This window comes from Cynocephalus volans, chromosome 5 (assembly GCF_027409185.1).
Source record: "Cynocephalus volans isolate mCynVol1 chromosome 5, mCynVol1.pri, whole genome shotgun sequence".
NCBI lineage: Eukaryota > Metazoa > Chordata > Mammalia > Dermoptera > Cynocephalidae > Cynocephalus > Cynocephalus volans.
Genome location: NC_084464.1, coordinates 135,515,428 through 135,534,572, shown reverse-complemented (window position 1 = coordinate 135,534,572; position 19,145 = coordinate 135,515,428). Strand labels below are relative to the sequence as shown.

Sequence of the window (19,145 nt, the reverse complement as noted above, 5' to 3'; positions counted from 1 at the left end):
CTCCACTTAAGGATTTTGTATTTGTATTGAAGTTTTCATTCGTTAATGAATAGATGAGTCAAAGATAAAGTATGCAGTTTTTCTTGGGCCTGTTGGACAGTCACCTGTGTGTCCCTGAAAATTGTGTTCATGGTGCATTGAGCATGCTCTTAGGTTGGCATTGCCAAAAATACCCTTTTTCCATTAGAAAATAGTATCTACCGTACAAGTTTCTATGACAAGTAAAATAACCCATGTGATATAGTTAGCACAGTGTCTTACACATGGAAAATGCCCAAGAAGTGATAACTGAGCTTACTTCAAAGAAATAGTGTTTTTTTTATTACTACTTATGGAATAAGTACTGTTAAAAAGTGGATTATTACATTAAGGTCTAATGAATTAAGGTGCTTAAGGTACTTCCACTTTTTTGGAGGTTTTTTTTTTTTAAATCATTCATGTTGCTTTTATATAGGTCCCTTTGGGAGGTTACCTGTTGCCTTTTTCTCCACTTGGACACTTTTAACAGTCTGATATATACTCTTGCATATAATCATATATACAAATAGAGATTTTTGATTATGCTTTTGTAACAAAAAGTATACTATATTTTTTATTTTCCTTTCTTTTCATAACACACTGTCAACTAGAGTAATTCCAACCTACTCTTTTTGGTGTTTATATAATATTTCATGATATGGTTGTACTTCAGTTTATTCAAGACTTCCCATATTGGAGCTCATTTTATTTACAATTTTTGCTTCTATGAACAGTGCTCTTCATAGAATATTCTTGTATGTAACTTTACGAAGTGGGGCTTTTATTTCTGTGAGGTAGTTCCCATGTAGTGGAATTGCTAAGTCAAAGGTGTATTGTTCACTTTCAATACGTACGGCCATTGCTTTATGAAAAGTATTATGTATTATTCCTCCTCCAGCAGTAGGTGTCATTACTTTCCCTGATTTAGGACAATCAGATAGGTAAGAAGTTAATGTCTTATTGTTATTTTAATTTGAATTCCTATGACAAAGTTGAGTATATTTTTGTATATTCATCATTTGATCTTTCTGTGTGAATTGCTGATGGTATCCATTACCCATTTTTTTTAATGGGTTGTCTTTTTCTTATTAATTTTAAGCCTGTTTATTTTACAAATATTAACCTGTTATTAGCCATAGTCCTTATAAATAATTTTCCCAGTCTTTCTATTTACAACCTTTTTTCTATAAGAAAATTTAAAGACTTTATTTCTCTATTTCTGTCTTTTATAACTTACGAATTTTCAGTCTTGGATGAGAGAAAAATGACAACCCTCAGCCTGTAGGTTACACACATTCTAAATTTTCTTTTGAGAGAATTATTTCTTTCGAGAGAATTATTATTTGAGAAAGTAAATTTTTAAATTTAAACTTAATTCCTTTAAAATTTGTTTTTGTATGGGGTGTTAAGAAGGGTGGAACCTTATTTTTTTCCATATTTCCATTATTCTTTTAAGAATGCATCAGCATGTATTCTGTGACTGGTGGTGTGTAATATAGTAGAAGGGGATGGTGGCTTTGAAGTAGACAGTATCATTTTGCAACCTACCTCTGCCATTTGCTGTCTGCATGACTTTGGTGAGTTAGTGGATTTCTCTCAGACTTGGTTTCTTCTTTAAAATGGTGATAATATTATCTACCTGAGACAGACTGTTAATGATGATTTATCCTTTAACCCAGCATCTACTATATAGTAGTCCCTTAAAACAATGTTAGTTTCCCTTTTTTCCTTTTACTAATGGCTTTAAATTTTATTACATTCGTTAGCATGGAGTTATTTCTGGATATTGGTGCCATTACCAACTCTTCTTAAAACACTTAGGAATAACTCTTGGTCCCATATATGAATACCATTCAAGATGGTATTTGGAGATACAGTATTGTATCTGGAGATATACAACGATCTGTTGTAAATCTTTTTAAAACTTAAATTTGCTTAGGATTATTCAAATGTGGTAGCCTTTCCCTGTCTTTAAGGCCATGTTTCTGAAAATCTCAAAGGTAGAATTTAGTAAAGAAATTGAAGATTAGGTTGAAGTAAGGGTAAGGTTGAATCTAAGAAGGCCTGTGTATGTGCATTGTATTGTTACTAAAAACTGTAAATTGGCCCCTAAATAAAGAGAATATTAATGACATTTAATGACTTTTAAATTTGATTAATACAGTTTAATTTTCATTTACCATCTCTTACAAGTTTGGAACCTTTTCTTGAAGTTTTGAACAAGGTTCGTGTAGACCTTTTTCTTATTTCAGCTCATGCATACTATGAGATCTCTATTCCTTCTGAGCCTTCTCCTCTACCCACATGTTCAGTGTTTTTCTGATTTTATTACCAGAAGTTGTTGATTCTCACTGCTTGTTCCCACAATAATTTAGAAGAGGACAGGCACTTTTGTTAGACTGCTTGGAATTTAATTCCAGCTGAACCAACTACTAGCTTTGTGACCTTTAGCAAATTACATAACAACATGCCACAGTTTCCTTGTTTGCAAAAGTAGGGTATAATAGTTCTTATTTTTTAGGGTAGGTGTGAGTTGAATGAGGTCATATATATTAAGCCATTGTAGCACTTCTTGGCATCTAGTAGAAGCTCATTAAATGTTCATTGTTCTGCATTGTTAAGGAGGTATTTCTCAAGTATACTTTGTTAGCTTTACCCATAGTATTATTGTGCCTAGGCTTACGACAGAAATTATTAACATGATTTGGTAGGGACAGGCTCAAGGATAGATAATTCTGGAGATGGGGATATACAGCGATCTCTGAGAGTGAGTTTAGAATAAGTGAAACAGAAGGCCTAGAGCAGAATGGCGAATACCACCAATGTAATTTTCGTGTGTGTGTGTGCGTGTGTCTGTCTGTGTGGTTTTTTTTTTTTTTTTTTTTTTAATGCTACTATTTCATTCTGTAAAGTAAAAAGGCTTTGTTTTGTAGGTAGTCCTATTTCTGGTGTAACAAACAAGTTTTCAATCACAGCAAAAATATTTACAAATAAAATGTAATAGTGTTCTTTCTCTTTTTTTTTTTTCTAAAGGAAAATTATTAGAGACACCATGCTGGCCTATTCCTTAACTCTCGAAGTACCAAGAATTCTTATTGGTATAGAATGGTCATAATATCATAATTTAAATTCATTGCATGTGTTAGATTATAAATTTTGTGTATACTATCTCAAGGTATATAATCTAATCTAATGCACAGGTTAAACTCTGTTCAATAAATTTAAAAAAAAATTGCTGGCTCAGCAATATTTACATAAAATTGGAATCTGGTCCCAGTGAATCTTTCTGGGTTTTTTTTCCTTCTGTGTGATAGGAGATGGATGCTGCACGATGGATATGATGAGGCAAGTTATGCTATAAAGGTGTTTTAAGTGAAAAAATAATTCATACTGATTAAATCACAGTGAGTGCAACTATACTATTAAAGGAAGTGGTTTATTCTTTGTAGCCTCGTTGGTGTACTTTCTGAATATACCTCTGTAACTAGAATTTAAATGTTTAGTTAGATTCAGTGAAATGATTTTATATTTGAAGTAGTTGTTTTCTATTGAAAATTTAACGTCGATTTCTTTGAAATTTTCAAAATCTTAACTTTTGTGTGTGTGTTTATCTATATGTACTGGCATATTGAAACATTCATAGGAAAAATAATGATTAATGGCAAAAAGTGCACTTACCTGGAAAACCTCTGGTTTTTTGTTTTTTGTTTTTTCAAATAACCGTAAAAGTTTTTTAAACTCAAGATGTTTTGATCTGAATGACTTCAAATTGTGAATTTGTCTCCCACGAAAAGTCTATTGTGAATTTATATTGAATGTTTCTAAACTATATAAATATAAAAAAATTTTTCTCCTTTTGAAATCTTTCAAATCAGCCTTCCACAATGTCAAAGTAATATATTCTTTATTATGTAGAAAAATGAAAAAAAGTCACACATGATTTTCTTACCCAAAGACAGCAATCATAGTTTGTGTTTTACCATATTTTCTTTCAGTTTTTTTTTTCTCTGTGCATTTTATCCTTTATGGTATTAAGGTTATATTGTACATATAATTTGGTATCCTATATTTTCTTCTTTTCATTATATCTATATATTTATATTTAAATGTGGAATCAATTTTTAGATCCCAATTTGATTCAGAAAACACTTGAAAAACATAAAATTATAAAGGCATTAAAAGCCTACCTTAGAAGTAAAAAAAAAAAATATATATATATATATATATAAAGACATTTATAAATTTAAAACAAAAACTAGTGTTCTGTACTAGTGTTTTTGCATTTTTATAGGTACTACTCAAATGTGAAATTTCTTAATGCAACAGGTTTACTTTTTAAAATTGTAATATTTCTAGTTGTGGATTTTATGCAAAAGAAAAAACACAAACCTTTGTGTATAAGCTAAGTAGTTATTTTTAAAATTAGCATTATAAAGGAATGAACCTAAAAGGTTGTCTGAACTAGTTTCCTGACTTAAGGCAGGTCTTCAAACATCTTTTTAGTTAGGAAACCAGTCAACAAGAGATAGGTGGTTATAATTTGTAAAGAATCTTAAACTGGCATGGACAAATTGTTTAATTTACATGAGCCTTGCTTCATATATAATATCAATTTTACACCAGATAAGTAGTTCTCAATTTTTTTTTTTCTGTCCCAGGACTCCTGAGAGATACAACACTTATCGGCATCAGTGTCTCCAAGTAAGGATCATTTACAAAAGGGGAGGAGCAAGGATGTCCCTGTGCTTCTCATAATAATTGATTTTAACATTAACTTTTATTCAGAAATATCTGAGTAGGTATTAGTGATAATTAGCCTCACTGATCTCACAAAATTATTAAATGAACAAAGCATTAACATTTTCTAGAAGCACTTGTTTAGCAGTTTTTGTGTACACTTAACTTCAAAATGACCCTGGTTCGGTCATCTTGAGAACACCATTTCCATTAGGTCCTTAGGAGGTACAGCCAGATGACACACGGAGTGGAAAGGGGAGGGTGCCTTGGAAGCAGCCTGGAGAAAAGAGCAAAAGTTCCATTAATCAGCCATGTGGTCTTTGGAAATTTACTTTAATTTTCATTTGTAAGCTGATGGACTGGACCAAATGGCCCCTAAAATATGGCCCCCCAAATTGCATGATGTATGAATCTCAGTTCCATGTAAGGACTCCACAAGGAGGTGAATACTTATTTTCTGCCTCCTCCTTTATTGAGTATTAGAGTTCCTTCTTTGGCTGCCTTCTCACCCTTCATTTTCTGTTAGCTGTCTAGGTCTTGAGTGCTTCATGTGTTTTAATAGCACTCACATTTCTTTTGTTGTGTAAACCTGGTTATCCAGCTGTTTCTGTGGATTTCTATCTATGTTTCTTGAAGGAATCTCACACTTGATGTGTCTGTATTCATTATCAGCATCTGGATTAGAGTCTTAGCAGTCATTTAAAGTCCCATTTTTTGCCTTCCTAACATTTGTCACCATGTTCTATTAATAAATTGTCTTTCTTGCCTGTCCCCACTTATTAATTTCCTGTATTATAGTATTTGTTCAACTGCAGTCATTGTGCTTTTCTCTTCATTTCCCTGTCTCTGTTTTCTTTCCATCTTGTCTATCTTGATGTCCATCATATCTGGGGGAATGAAAGCCTCCTGAAAACATCTTTGTGTCTCCAGTGCTAAGAACATGTTATAATATTACTTGGAAAACTGTAAAGACCCAAGAAAGTATGTAAACATTGTTTAATAAAATAAAATCTTTGGTGGCAGTCCCCATCTATTTAGGAGGAAGAAGCAGTTTCTCTGTGAACTGCTATATTTTGCATTGTGTGAAGGGGCCGTCCAAAAGAAGCAAGATCCTCACCAGCAGACTTTCTTAGTTCCCTGGAAGATATTCCCCATTTGTTAATGGCACCACCATCCCCCATTTCTTCTTTGGCAGAAAATCTGGGGACTCTTCTTTCTCTCACCACCTTCATCTATTCAGGTACCAATGATTCCAAGTATTATTACAACAATTTTTTAACTCCTGTCTCTTCAGTCTTGCCTCCACAATTCATTTTCCATTGGTGGTCAGAGTAAGTTTTAAAAGCACAATATGATATGTCACTTCAGTGGTTAAATACTTTCAGAGGCTCTTTTTATATTTCAAAATCAAGTGCCCTAAATGTTACACATGGCCCTAAAAACTGCTTTTCCAACCTTATATCTCACCACTTAATCTCCTTCCTTGTGTACCAGCCATGCTGGTCTCTCGGCAGTTGTATGCATTGTGTCAGGCTGCCTGATCTCCTTTTCTCTTATTTATTTATTTTTTCTGCAAGGTCACGGGTTTGGGTCCCCCTACCAGCCAGCTGCCCCAAACAAATAAACAAAAAAGAAATATATGAGGAAAAAGTTCATTGATTAGATAAAGGTTGGGGGAAAAAGGGGAATCAGAAAAAAAATGACATTGCAGTTTCAAGCTTGGATAGATAGGAAAAGAATTAAGAATTGCTGGTTTTTGTGGGCAAGAGGATGAGGGTAGGAGGTGATGTATGTATTTGAGGTGGTGGTTGTATGTGTGTATTTAATTCTTTTGCTAATAACTCTTATGAGAACTTTTCAACTGGAGGCAATTTTGTTCCACAATGGACATTTGGCAATAGCTGGAGACCTTTTGGGGATGCTGCTAAGCATCTTACAACTCAGAGGACAGCCCCCAAAATAAAGGATTTTCCCATTCAAAATGTCAGTAGTGCCAAGGTTGAGAAGTCCTACTTTAGAGTATCTGATATTCAGATAATAGCTAATGATATTTAGAGAATCTGATATGTGAAAATCTGAATTACCATGAAATTCTTATCTAGTAAGAAGATACATGTTCAAGGAAGTCCTGGCCAACTGCCAAAAAAACCAAAGAAACCAAAGAAGTCACATTTACAATTTCTTTCTAGTTTTTACCTTGCACTTAAGAATATTTTTTATTATAAAAATAATATGTAGTCATTGTAGCATAGAAGTATATAAAGTTTGAAATGAAAGTCACCTGTCACTTCCTCTCTTTCCTAGTATCACTGCCTAGAAGAATCACTTTTAAAAGCTCACTTAAATTTTGGGGGGCTTTTTAATGCCAATAACGTAGGGCTGTAGGATCATTGCTATATAATATTGCAATTGTATTTTCCACTTGGTGGGTCATGGTTATCTTTTTATGCATATAGGTCTTCTATATCCGTAGTATACTGCTATATTCCATTGTTTGGATGCATCATAATCCATTTAACTATTCCTTTATGATGTGCATCTACAATTTTGTGGGGTTTTTTGCCATTACATACAACAACACAGTAAATAATCTTGTTCATAATTGTTGCACAGTCGTGTAGACCACATTCTCAGAAATACAGTGTACATAGTAACATTTTTGATTTTATCAAATTTCTCTCTGCCAAAGGTTTTACCAGGCTGCACTCTTGCCAACATTGTCAGATAGTGCTCTCCTTTCCCTTTCCCTTGGCAACTCTAGATTCTTATGAAAAAGTAGAAACACTTCTGCTTACTCCTACTCCCTTCTTCCCTTCTGTCTCCCTCTTCCATCTCCTCTTTTCACTCCCTCTCCCATTCCCTTCTTCCCTTTCCTCTGCCACATTTATTTTTGACTTGTGTTTATTCACCTAATCTATTTATTGCTCACTTTCTTTTTCTGAGTTGTTTTTTCTTGTTGGTTTGTAGGAATGCTTATAGTTTTCCCACATACTTTGTGTTCATTTGTGGTATCTTTAATCAGGGAGAAATTTTAAAATTTTTATATCAGTTTTGTCAGTCTTCCTTACCTGAAAATTATAAATATATTTTTATGTTTTTTCTTTTTGCTTTATGTTCATATTTTCAATCCATGAGAAAGTTATATATGATACACTATAGACATATAGAGTCTTTTCCTTAAATGAATTGCCAGTATTCCCAGTACAGTGTGTTGAATAACCCATCCTTTTCTCACTGATTTGAAACACATCTGCATATAGTGAATTTCTGTTTATAATTACATGTAATGTCTATACTCCTATTCCTATATATTTCTCCACATACTCAATTCCTATTCATTTCTATTTGCAGATGCACTGTTCTAGTTGATTGAGCTACTCTTGTGCCATTACCACATTTTAATTTACTTTACTTCAGCTTTATAGTAGGTCTTGATATCTGGTAGTTCAGGTCCCCTACCATTATTCTTAATTTAAAAATTTTATTGGTCATTTTCTCACATTTACTCTTCCAGATGAACTTCAGCATCACCTTGGCAAATTTCCCCCCAAAATAGTCCCCATTGGATTTGTACTTCTAGATCATTATTTTTCTGTTATATACTCTTGAAACTTGTTTCCAGGACACTTAAGCAAATAAAAACACTGGGTTCTAGCCAAAGTAAGGTACTTTGTGTTACTGTCTATGGCTAGGTGCATGTTTATTCTGACACTTCTTGATCCTATTATCACCTAAAATCACTTAAAAACTAAAAGAGGTTAATGGGTGCAAAATATCCAGTCAAATTAAAAATAATGCAGGAAATGTGTGTTAACCACAAACTCCAGCAGTTATTTTTGATTTAAGAGACATTCCAACGATATTATTTTATAAGTAATGATAAGATAATTTCAGAGAATAAAGGTCAGATTTTCTAGTTTTGCTTGAGAATAGTTTTTAATGCTTTCACGTTTATAATGTATATTACAACATCATTGTGATGTAGATGGGTACATTTTGCAGATGGGGTAAACTCAGTCTCTGGAGTATTTGATGACTAGGTCAAGGTGAGTTTTCTGGTGGCAGAGCCCTCAATTTCTAGCCATACTAGACTAGTGAGAATTGCTTTCTCTTGGGTAGAAGATAACTGTAGAATGTAAATAGGATCCTAGGGCTGAAGGTTGGGGAATGCCTTATTACTCACTTGGAAAAAGTGAAGGAATTATAGAATGATGAAACATGGAAATTTATTTTATGGTGAAATTATCATCACAAGTAAGTTTCTATGGTTTTTCTCTTACGTAATCTCAACATGGCCCTCCCCATTTCTAAACAGTTTTGGTAATTGTCCTTCCTAAGAATATATATTTTTTTAATTTTTAAAAAATATTTTCACAATTATTCGTATATATTTGTGGGTTATAGTGGGTTCTTTCAATACATGCATATATTGCACAGTGATTTACTCGGTACATAGCATAGTTTTGTATCCATTATCCACCATTTTTCTTTCCTCCTCCTGCCCCCCCATCTCTAATAACCAATATTCTACTCTCTACTTCTATGAGAACCACTTTTAATATTTTTTAGATTCTATGGATGAGTGATATCATGCAGTATTTGTCTTTTTGTGCCTGACTTACTTCACTCAACATGATGGTTTCCAGTTCCATACATTTTGTTGCAAAGGATAGAATGTCATATTTTAAATAGATGGGTAGTATTCCATTGTGTATATATATCACAGTTTTTTTTCCCATTCATCCATTGATGGGCATTTAGGTTGATTCCATCTCTTGGCTATTGGGGATAGTGCTGTGATGAACATGAGAGTGCAGGTGTCTTTTTGATATATTGATTTCGTTTCCTTTGGGTATATACCCAGCAGTAAGATAGGTGGGTCATAGGGCAGATCTATTTTTAGTTCTCTGAGGAACTTGCATACTGTTTTCCACAGTGGCTGTAACAGTTTACACTCCCTCCAGCAATGTAGCAGAGTTCCTCCCCCCTCCCCATCCTCACCAGCATTTGTTATTTTTTGTCTTGTTTTGGTAATTGTCCTTCATAAGGATATTTAATACTACTTCTGTTTTACTTTCTATTTATAAATGAGAAAAGGAGTCCTTGAACATAAATCTATAAAAGATCTTTTTTTAAAAAAGGGCCTTTCATTTAAAGCCTCAATTACATAGTTTTTAAAAGTTTATTGATCACTGCCCAGTCTTTTTCAGAATTTTTCCCCATTGATCCCTACATATGCTTTTTCTTATGTTGTTTTTGCATCCTCTTTGTTTATTTTTAGGTCAGATCTCATTTCATTTGTTAAGGCTTCCATAACTTCAGTCAATAACTCAGGCACCTACTTTGAATTTCTTTTGCTTATTGTCTCTATACCTCATCTTTTCTCTGCAGCTTTTATAACTTTCTCTTAGAATAGTGTATAAGCTCTTTGAGTATAACCACCATGTGATTCATATCTTTTTTTTTTTTTAATAGCCACGTCACAGGCCAAGATTGTATGCCTGTGGCAAATCAGTCTCTCTGAACCTCAGTTTCTCTGAAGTAAAGTAGGAATAATTATACCTATTCTCTATGGTTGGTATGAAGATAAAAGACAATATAAAGCACCCAGCAGAAGAGCGTATGAGAGTGCCCATGGCAAGTACCAAGTTGGCTGTCTAGAATCCATATTTGTAAACCTTTGGATGTGGCTGGTACTAAGTGCAAGTAGGTGTTAAAGAGTCAAGGAGGTTATTGACTGAAGAAGAGATCTAAGATAACTTATAAAGACAGTAGAGGTCAACTTGCAGTTCCAAAATTTAAACCCATCGAGGTTAATCATTAAACTGTATTTATTGAGTGCTTATTATGGGCAGAGCACTGTGTCATGTTCTAAGCATTTCCTGCCCTCAACGAGGTAGTCTGATATTGAATGTGCTTGCAGATCAAAGGAATGAGTCAGAAGACAGCAAATCGTGGATTTGCAAACAGAGAGTTTTATTAAATTCAGCAAGAGTCTGTAACAATTGTGTGATACTAGAAAGATCTAACTGCATCCTTTATGAAGGAATATACATTGAAAAAAGATCTTCGGGATAAGAGATCTAGATTAGTTCACGTTCAAGAGAAAACCTAGACTTCTATTTAGATCTTAGTCCTAGAAAGGAAGCAATGGAGACCTGGAAAAAGCAGCTCATGAAGGGGTAACCACTAGGGACAAAAGAAGGTAGTTCCTAATTATGCTTTGCTACAGAGACCTTAGAGTATGAGAAAGGTGAACTCGACAGGCGGCTGAGGTAATTTGGTTTAAGTGCATGCCCTGCCATTAAGGGGAAGTCACTTATCTTCTTTGTCCCTTGTTTGTCTTTAAAATAAGATGATCAATCAGGTAGCTGTTACTTCGTCTGAATGAAAACTGTAAAAGATGAGCAATTCTTTTCTGTTCTACTAGAGACAATGCTAATCACTAATACATGAATCTTCAAAATGTATTTTTTCTGAGTGATCATGATTTGGTGGGAAGGTTTTGCATGACTTGGGAGAGGACATTGATAATTGTCTTTTGGAATAACACATTTTACTTTTACCTCACAGTGGGCTGTTTGACTTAAAGGATATCTTAGTGGTTTGGGAGTCAGACACATACATTCACAGAGCTAGAAATCATTTAATTCACTTCGTTATATGAAGTAGGTACTTAATACTTATAAAACTTCAGAGGAGACTGAAATTAATGAAATTAAATGAACTGTTTAAGCTGTAAGGAAACAGCTAATTCGTGCAAGGCAGGGACCAGAATCAAAGCTCTATTTTTTTCATCCAGTACTTATTTCTAACTGCCATATTTTGGGTCTTAACTGAAAATTTAGTGCTTAATTTTTGGGGATTATTATACAGTGAATGAATTTCCAGTTGGTTGGGGAAGATGGGAGAACATAGTAAATATTTTTTTTAAATGATAGATTTGAATACTTATTTATGTATCTTTTATTGATCAGTGACTGCTTATTTTAGTTATTAGTTCATTTCTGACCTGTGCCTTCCAGCATGATGCTAGTTATGAGGGGAACTTTGTAGTGTGGTTGGATAAGTGAAGTACATCACATTGCTGTCAACAATAGCTCAGTGGATAATTTACTGAATGTATGTTTTCCTTTGAATGTGGATAGCACCATTAATTTGAATTAACATATTTCCAAGATAGCCTGAGCCAAAGTTATCTCTCAAAGGGAGAGTTCTAGAATTGAACTTATTGAATTCCTTGAAATAATAGCATGCAAAATTTTGTCTGTGTGCATTTTTCTGTCAGGAATGTCACATGGTTTTTATTAGCTTTTTAAGGGGGAGCGGGGTACGTGATTGGGAAAAAGGTTTAAGAACCACTGTTTTAATGGGTGGTATTCATATCCATAATACTAGACTTTTCCCCTCTACTTTTTCACTTAAATAACCAAATCTTTGAAATGTTGCATCTTAGATTTGATGTCACCAAAAAGAAAAGTAATCTTTATTTCATCTCCAGAAATTTTGCACTATCCCATCGTGATTTTCTTTATGCCTGGAGGCCTTTAATGCCATTTTGTGACCCACCCACTTAAGTCAAAATTACAGCATTTCAGTGTCCTAAATGTATATATAAATGGGTCAAGAAATTTTTTACATGCAAGACGGTTGGAAGATATTAAAAATGAAGCTTAATGGGAAGTTGGAATTAGTCCTGTAGAGCCTGGATTGAGACGTTTTTATGGCTTTTAGGGTTTTTTTCCCCCTTATTCTTTTGACAGAGGCCAAAATCTACCATGCCTTTTTTTGTTTGTTTTAATCAGTCAGATGTCTCTCTCTACCTACACACACACACACACACACACACACGCACGCACGCACGCACGCACGCACGCACGCACGCACACACATGCACACATGCGTGCCCACCCAATCATCATGATGACAGTGCTGTAAGTATTCTTCGGTTTCCCCTCACTCACCTCTCACTCCTCTCCCTCTTTGCTGTAACTCTAGGAATTGCTTTTTTCATGAAAAGCCAACTCCTTTATAATTCTCAATCTGTTCTACTAGTGTTTTTTCCACTGCCTTGCTTCATTTATATCCTTTCAAACCTCAGAGCCTGGAAGGTCAGCTTTGATCTCTTTCCTGCCTTTCCAACATCGTTTTTCTTCCAGTTCCCTGCCCGTCCCCAATTTCTGCTCCTTTGAAGTTCTTGTCTTTTTCCTGAACCAGCCTTTTGTTAGTTCTTACTGCTGTCATCTACTGAACAACCTCATGGCCACTTTTTCTTATTCACCAAAGGCTTTAGCAGCTGCCTTACAATTTTCTTCTTCAACCTAAGCTCTTCATGATCATAACTTACTTGTGCATATATATGGAAAAAACACCAACAAATCCAACACCTTGGACTTTTAGTTCCTTGACTTCCTCATTTCCAGTGACCTTTTCCTCTCATCAGCAATTCATTATAATTTCCTCCTTGAAAATCACTAATATCACACATGCCATTCTGACCACAACCACTTCTAGTGTGCTTCTCATACCATGATCTTTCTTGACCCATAGACCCCTCTACTTCCTCCTGATGCATCACCACTCTTCCTTTGTCATTTTGTTTTTTAAATCTAGCTTAGATTTCATGATTTATAATTTTAATACTTTTTTTTTCTTTGGCTAGTATCTATCAACTGCCTTGTTGCTTTCTCCTTGCACCTGTCGCTTTCTCCTTGTTCCTTAACTCTGAATGAAGCAGTTAATGCCTTCTCAGTGCCTTTTCCTAAATGGCTGAACATTGCTAGAGAAAGTAACACAGAAAGGCAGATTGATTCCACTATAAATTCATTATCACACATCTGAAATGGGCCCTCAATACTGTCCAGCAAGTCCCCTAATTTTTATGTCCAACTCATCCTCCTTTCTGCGACAATTATTGAAAACCTTATTCACTTCTCAAATCTTTTTACTTTCACTGTCCACTTTCAGTCTCAGCAGGTAACTAGCTGCTATATTGTGGAGAAAATAGAAGCCATCCATTAGGAATTTTCATCTTCCAGCCCCTAACCATACAAAGCTGTCTTCTATTGTGCTAAAAGAGCCTTTCTCCTATCTTAGTTCACTTTCTACCTCTCTTTTCCTATTCCTAATATATTCAACCAATACCTCTCAATTTTGTCTTCTCCATCAGCTTGATCCCACAGTCCCCTTCTACCATCATTGTACCACATTCTTCCCTTTCCAGCCAAACTTTTAAAAAGAGTTGTGTTTATACATATACAATTCCTTATCTAAAGTCATTGGGGCCAGATTTGATTCAGAATTCAGAATTTTTTGGATCTAGAAAAGCATTAACATGTACATATCATCTGTGGTATAATAGCTCCACTGGGTTGTGGAGCAGTACCCTGTAATTAAACACATTGCTATTTTTGCCCTGAAATGTATATGTAGCTTTTCACCATAAGTCAGATAAACAAAGGTTATAGATAAATAGCCTTACCTCAGTCCACTTCCACATTTTACTTCCAAATGAGTTATTAAAAAAGCAAAAACAAAACCTTAATATTTCACTGCTTTTGGATTTTGAAATTATTGATAAGAGGTAGTGGACATGTACTTCTGCCTCTGTATTCTGACCTTTCCTATATTTTTAAACCCATTCTGGCATTTACTTCCCTCACTTCTCTAAAGTGATCTTGTCACCAGTGAATGTTTTCACTTCTCATCAAAGTTGACCAGCAGTTTCAGATCCTGGTGAAACCAACTCCATCAAACACTGTCTTCCCTTAGCTTCCTTGACACCACCCTCTGCTGGCTAGCCTTCACCTTTTTTGCAGGCTCATCTTGAGGTTAAATGGTAGAGTTCTTCCAGGGCTTTGTCCTAGGACCATTTCTCTTACCTATACTCACTCCCTTGGTGATCTCACTTATGTCTATGTCTTCAACGACCAATTATGTGCTGATGAATCACAAATATACTCCAGCTCTCCTTCAAACTTGACTGATATGTTCAACTACCTACTTGACATTCCCTTTTGGAAGTCTCATATGGTCCAAATTCCTAATATGTCTCAATCTCATGATGTTTCCATCCCCAAAGTGGTTGTTTCAAATGTTGATCTGTACTTTATCCTCCTCTCTCTTTTTCTCCTTTCCCCTACTTGATTACCTCATTTTGTTGGTTAGAACAAACATTAGGATCTTTGCTATGACCTAAGCTGGCCCTGCTCACGTCTCCAGCTTCACTTAGCTTCCCTTCTGCTTTCACTTCCTTTGAAGTACCATGCTTCTTCCTGCAGCAGAGCTGTTATATAAGCTGTTCTCTCTGGAATGTTCTTCCTTTCTATAGTTAATTTCTACTCATTTTTTTGCATCTTGGCTCCAATTCTCACTTTCTTAAGGAAGCTCTGTAATTCATGTGTCCTATCATTAAATCTCATGGCACCATATACAAATCTTTATAACACTAGTAATAGTTTTTAATTTTAAATTTTTAAAATCATTTAGTATGTTTTCCCCACTAGACTGTAAGCTCCCTTGGCATAAGTATTGTGTCTGCTCTTGTTTACCATTATATTTTCAGCATAGTGCCTGGCATATAGTAGGCAAATACCAAACATTTTGAATGAATTCTGTTCATTAATTTATCTTTTCTAATTTTTTTAGTAGTTTCTGTATATATATTTACCAGTGTAGCACATGCATTTTGCATAGTTTTATGTGGACCTAATCCTGATGGTACTTTATATAAAAATTGTAAATATACATTTAAAAAAACTCAGTGAATTATTATAAAAGGATCAAATGCATAAAAATCTTACTTTAATCTAGCTCATAATTTATTCTCCTTCATGTTTTTAATTCATTTTTTCTACATTGACCTTTTCCCCCATATTCTTTGTAGGTATCAGATACAGATATCTTACTAAGTCTATTGTTGTATGCAGGTAAAATATATACAGTATTCCAGCACAATTCAGCAGACATTCAGCATGTTCATCAGTTCATAAAACTCACAGGATTATAAATAGTTTAGCCATCTGCTAACTGACCAGACAATTTTAGTATTGTGAAAGGGTGTGGTAGGAGAGGGAGGTATAGGGTCTAGGTATAGTGTCAGAACAAAGTTCATAGCAGAAACCACCTTGTGACCTCTTAATACTGAAACTTAACAGTCAGTTCAAAATTAGGAAGAGATTTGGTGTAGGTTAAGCATAGAAGAGCCCTGACAATAGGGGATTTCCCAGAATAGGGTGATAGAAGAATTTCTTTCATCATTTTTATATCTCACTAAATAATTTTTTGAGAAAAAAATTTGTGTTTATAAATAAATGAATTCTGTGAAAGTTATCATAATCTATAATTTACATGATATGTAACATATACTTCTATAAATCAACTTTAAATAATTAACGTTTTATATTTTACTTTATTAGGAAAATCAGTAGGTTCCCAGTCATCTCGAAGTGAATCTGAAATTGTGCCAAAAGTTGCTAAAATGACTGTATCTGGAAAGAAGCAAACTATGGGATTTGAAGTGCCTGGGTAAGATTTTAAATCTTTCTTTCCCCCCCTTTTTTGAAACTGGTATTGTCTCCTATTAATCAGTTTGCATTTAAGTATCATATGTCCTCAGTATAACATAGTACAAAGAGAAGGGGTTGAGAAATTAGCCTTATCTATGTGTATTATTTACTTTATCTCACCGTCAGTTTCCTCACATAAATTAAATAATTTATTTAACATAAAACACCTCTAGTGCTGTGAGAGGGAATTCTTATACCGCTAGGTGGTGTAGGCAAGCAGGGTTTGAGAATTACATGTAACCAGTGAATTATGGAATCATTAATTACATTTTTTAATAACTAAAATATCTTTAAACTCTTTTAGATTTTCATGTTGAATAAAATGGATCATTGTCGCAAAGACATGTAAAATGAAACATACCTAGAATTTCAAATATCTAATGAAAAATGGTAGTAAGTCATACATTTGTAGTGTTCATGTGATCTTTCATATCATAGTTTCTAGAATTCTTCCAGGAGTTTTTATAGGCAAGAGAAGTGACTTACTTGAAGCTCAAAAATACAGTTTGAAAATATTAATTTTTAACCTCTTTAAAATTTTTCAGATTTTTTAATCATTCCCTAAATCTATTACTTAGAAATTATATGTATTTTGTGTGCCAAAAAGATAGAAAAGAAACACTGTTATCAGATATAAACAATAGAGGGGTTTTTTTAAACTTCAAGAAACATAAACTCAGCAGCCTTATTTTTTCTCCCTTATAGCATTCTTTTATCTAGATTAATGGAAGTATCATGAGTTTTGGTTGGGAAGAATCTTAATGAACACTTAATTTAATTTTTGGATTTTATAAAAGCAAGACTTTATTCACTAGATTTCAAATTTAGTGAGGGCAAGGACTGTGTCTAGGACATAGTAGGCATTCAGTATACATTAGTTGCATGATTGGATGAATGAAAAAGTTAATTTGTATCTTGTTAACTTTAGCCCATTAAAATAATTTTGAATTCTGATCCAGTCACAAAAAGCTTAATGTATGTCTTTCTTCTCTCTGAATTGGGTTGTGTTGTCAGAATCATAAATGCTCTTTTTATCCTTATGTCTTGAGTGCCATTTAATTTTATTCGATTATTTCCAGTGAGAGAGAGAAATAAAATTGTACACAATTCCTTGATCTAAAGCTTTTGTAATCTTAATGCAAAAGGTTGCTGAAGTCTTAGAAAGCAACATGCAAATAAGCCCAAATCACTATATTAAAAGTAAATGCATAGTTATCTAAGTGAATAATTATAAAAATAATGGGTAATAAATGATAAAAAAATTAAAAATAGTCAATACAAGTAAATAATTCTTGAAAACCCAACTCTGTACTTTATAAGTGCATTCTGCATCTTTCGGAATTTTACAAAATTATATGCTTCATGGGGACAGAGACCATTATTGTTCTCCACTGAATTCCTTTCACAGAATAGTCTTTTAAATATTTATTGATCAGAGTCCTTGGAGAGATACTTATTATTTTAAAAATAAACTTGGAAGTAGTATAAAGGTAAAAATATAGCCTTGAGCCTACATTTTGATGTGGCCCTATGGGAAAAGTCATCAGAATGTGAAAGTTCTGTAGTTACAGATTGAAATACTAAGAAATGCTTATTAGAGCTCAAGGCCAACCAAGCTATACTTCCATACAATTTTTTTTGAGATTTAAAATAGATATAATAATTAGGCTATTCTGGTTTAGTCTCAAGAAAACACACAAACATAATGAAACACTTTTGAGTCAAGATTTCAGGATCATAGTGTGATTCTCAATGGTGTCTTATAAAAAAATGGATAATGCATTGCTTGGAAGGAGCTAAAACAGCAAACTTTTTCTTTGCTAATATTAAAAACAGTAAATATCTCTGTAGAAGATACATGTAAGTAAAAATGCCTAGAGTATAGCACATAGATCAAATACTCTAAGTTTAAGCTTTTAAATCTGAAATATTAGTTTCTAAGTATTGAATTTAAGAAGAAAGATTAAACCTGTAGATTCATGTATAAATAGTCCCACTTTGGGAAAATGGTTTTTTAAAAAATAGACTAGTCATTTTGTAATATTAAATAAAGTTTCAAAATTATACCAGAAATCACCTGAAAAAAATTCAACTAACTTATTCTTTCATTCATACCAGTCAGTAATTATAGGCCTGAATCCAGAATGGTCATTTCTAGACCTCATATTAGAGACTTCTCAAATCTTAAAACATTGAATTTTATTTCATAATATTCAGAAGTTTTTATTAAGTACGAACTTTCCTAGGACACTTTTCTAATTACTTTGGTCACTTCTCTCTAGTATTATACAATTTTAGTGAATTAATTTGCAGTTTACCTAAGACCCACTTGAAACGGAATGTTAACCTGAAAGCAAGAGAAAAACACACCTTTCATGTTGTTGAATTGGAAATGAAATTATAAAGTCAGTTGTATGTTTTGGGAACCCTTTCCTATGCCAAACAACCCTTCTCAGGGCTGCCTGGATTAGTGGGCGAGCTGGGCTCAAGCCCCTGCCTATTCTGTCAACTATAGCTGGTCTGCTTGTGTCTGTTTTCCGTATTAGATTCATTATAAGCTTTCCTCTGAAGAAAAGATTCTGTAGCTAAAAACAAAAAGATTTGAAGCCAGAGATTGTAGTTTCTCCCAGGTCTGATTGGAATGTGAGCCTACGTTTTGTCATTCTGGTAGAATACTTTTATTGTAATTTGTAGTTTTTTTTCACTCCTCTAAGTGCAGAGTTGTTGTGTTTGGGTTTTGGAACTGGCTGTGGTCATTCAAATAAATGGTTCAAATTATAGCCTGCATTTGATTTTACTTCATTTAGCCTGCTAGAATCCTTT

The 19,145-nt window shown here is 33.9% G+C and overlaps 1 protein-coding gene across 1 annotated transcript in view; it reads left to right on the top strand.

Moving 5' to 3' along the window:
- HBS1L (HBS1 like translational GTPase) overlaps positions 1-19,145 on the top strand; it is a 76,293-nt gene that overhangs the window by 30,646 nt on the left and 26,502 nt on the right. The window contains exon 5 of the mRNA XM_063097239.1: positions 16,173-16,281. Within this exon, the coding sequence (XP_062953309.1) occupies positions 16,173-16,281 (109 nt within the window). The remainder of the gene's footprint in view (positions 1-16,172; positions 16,282-19,145) is intronic.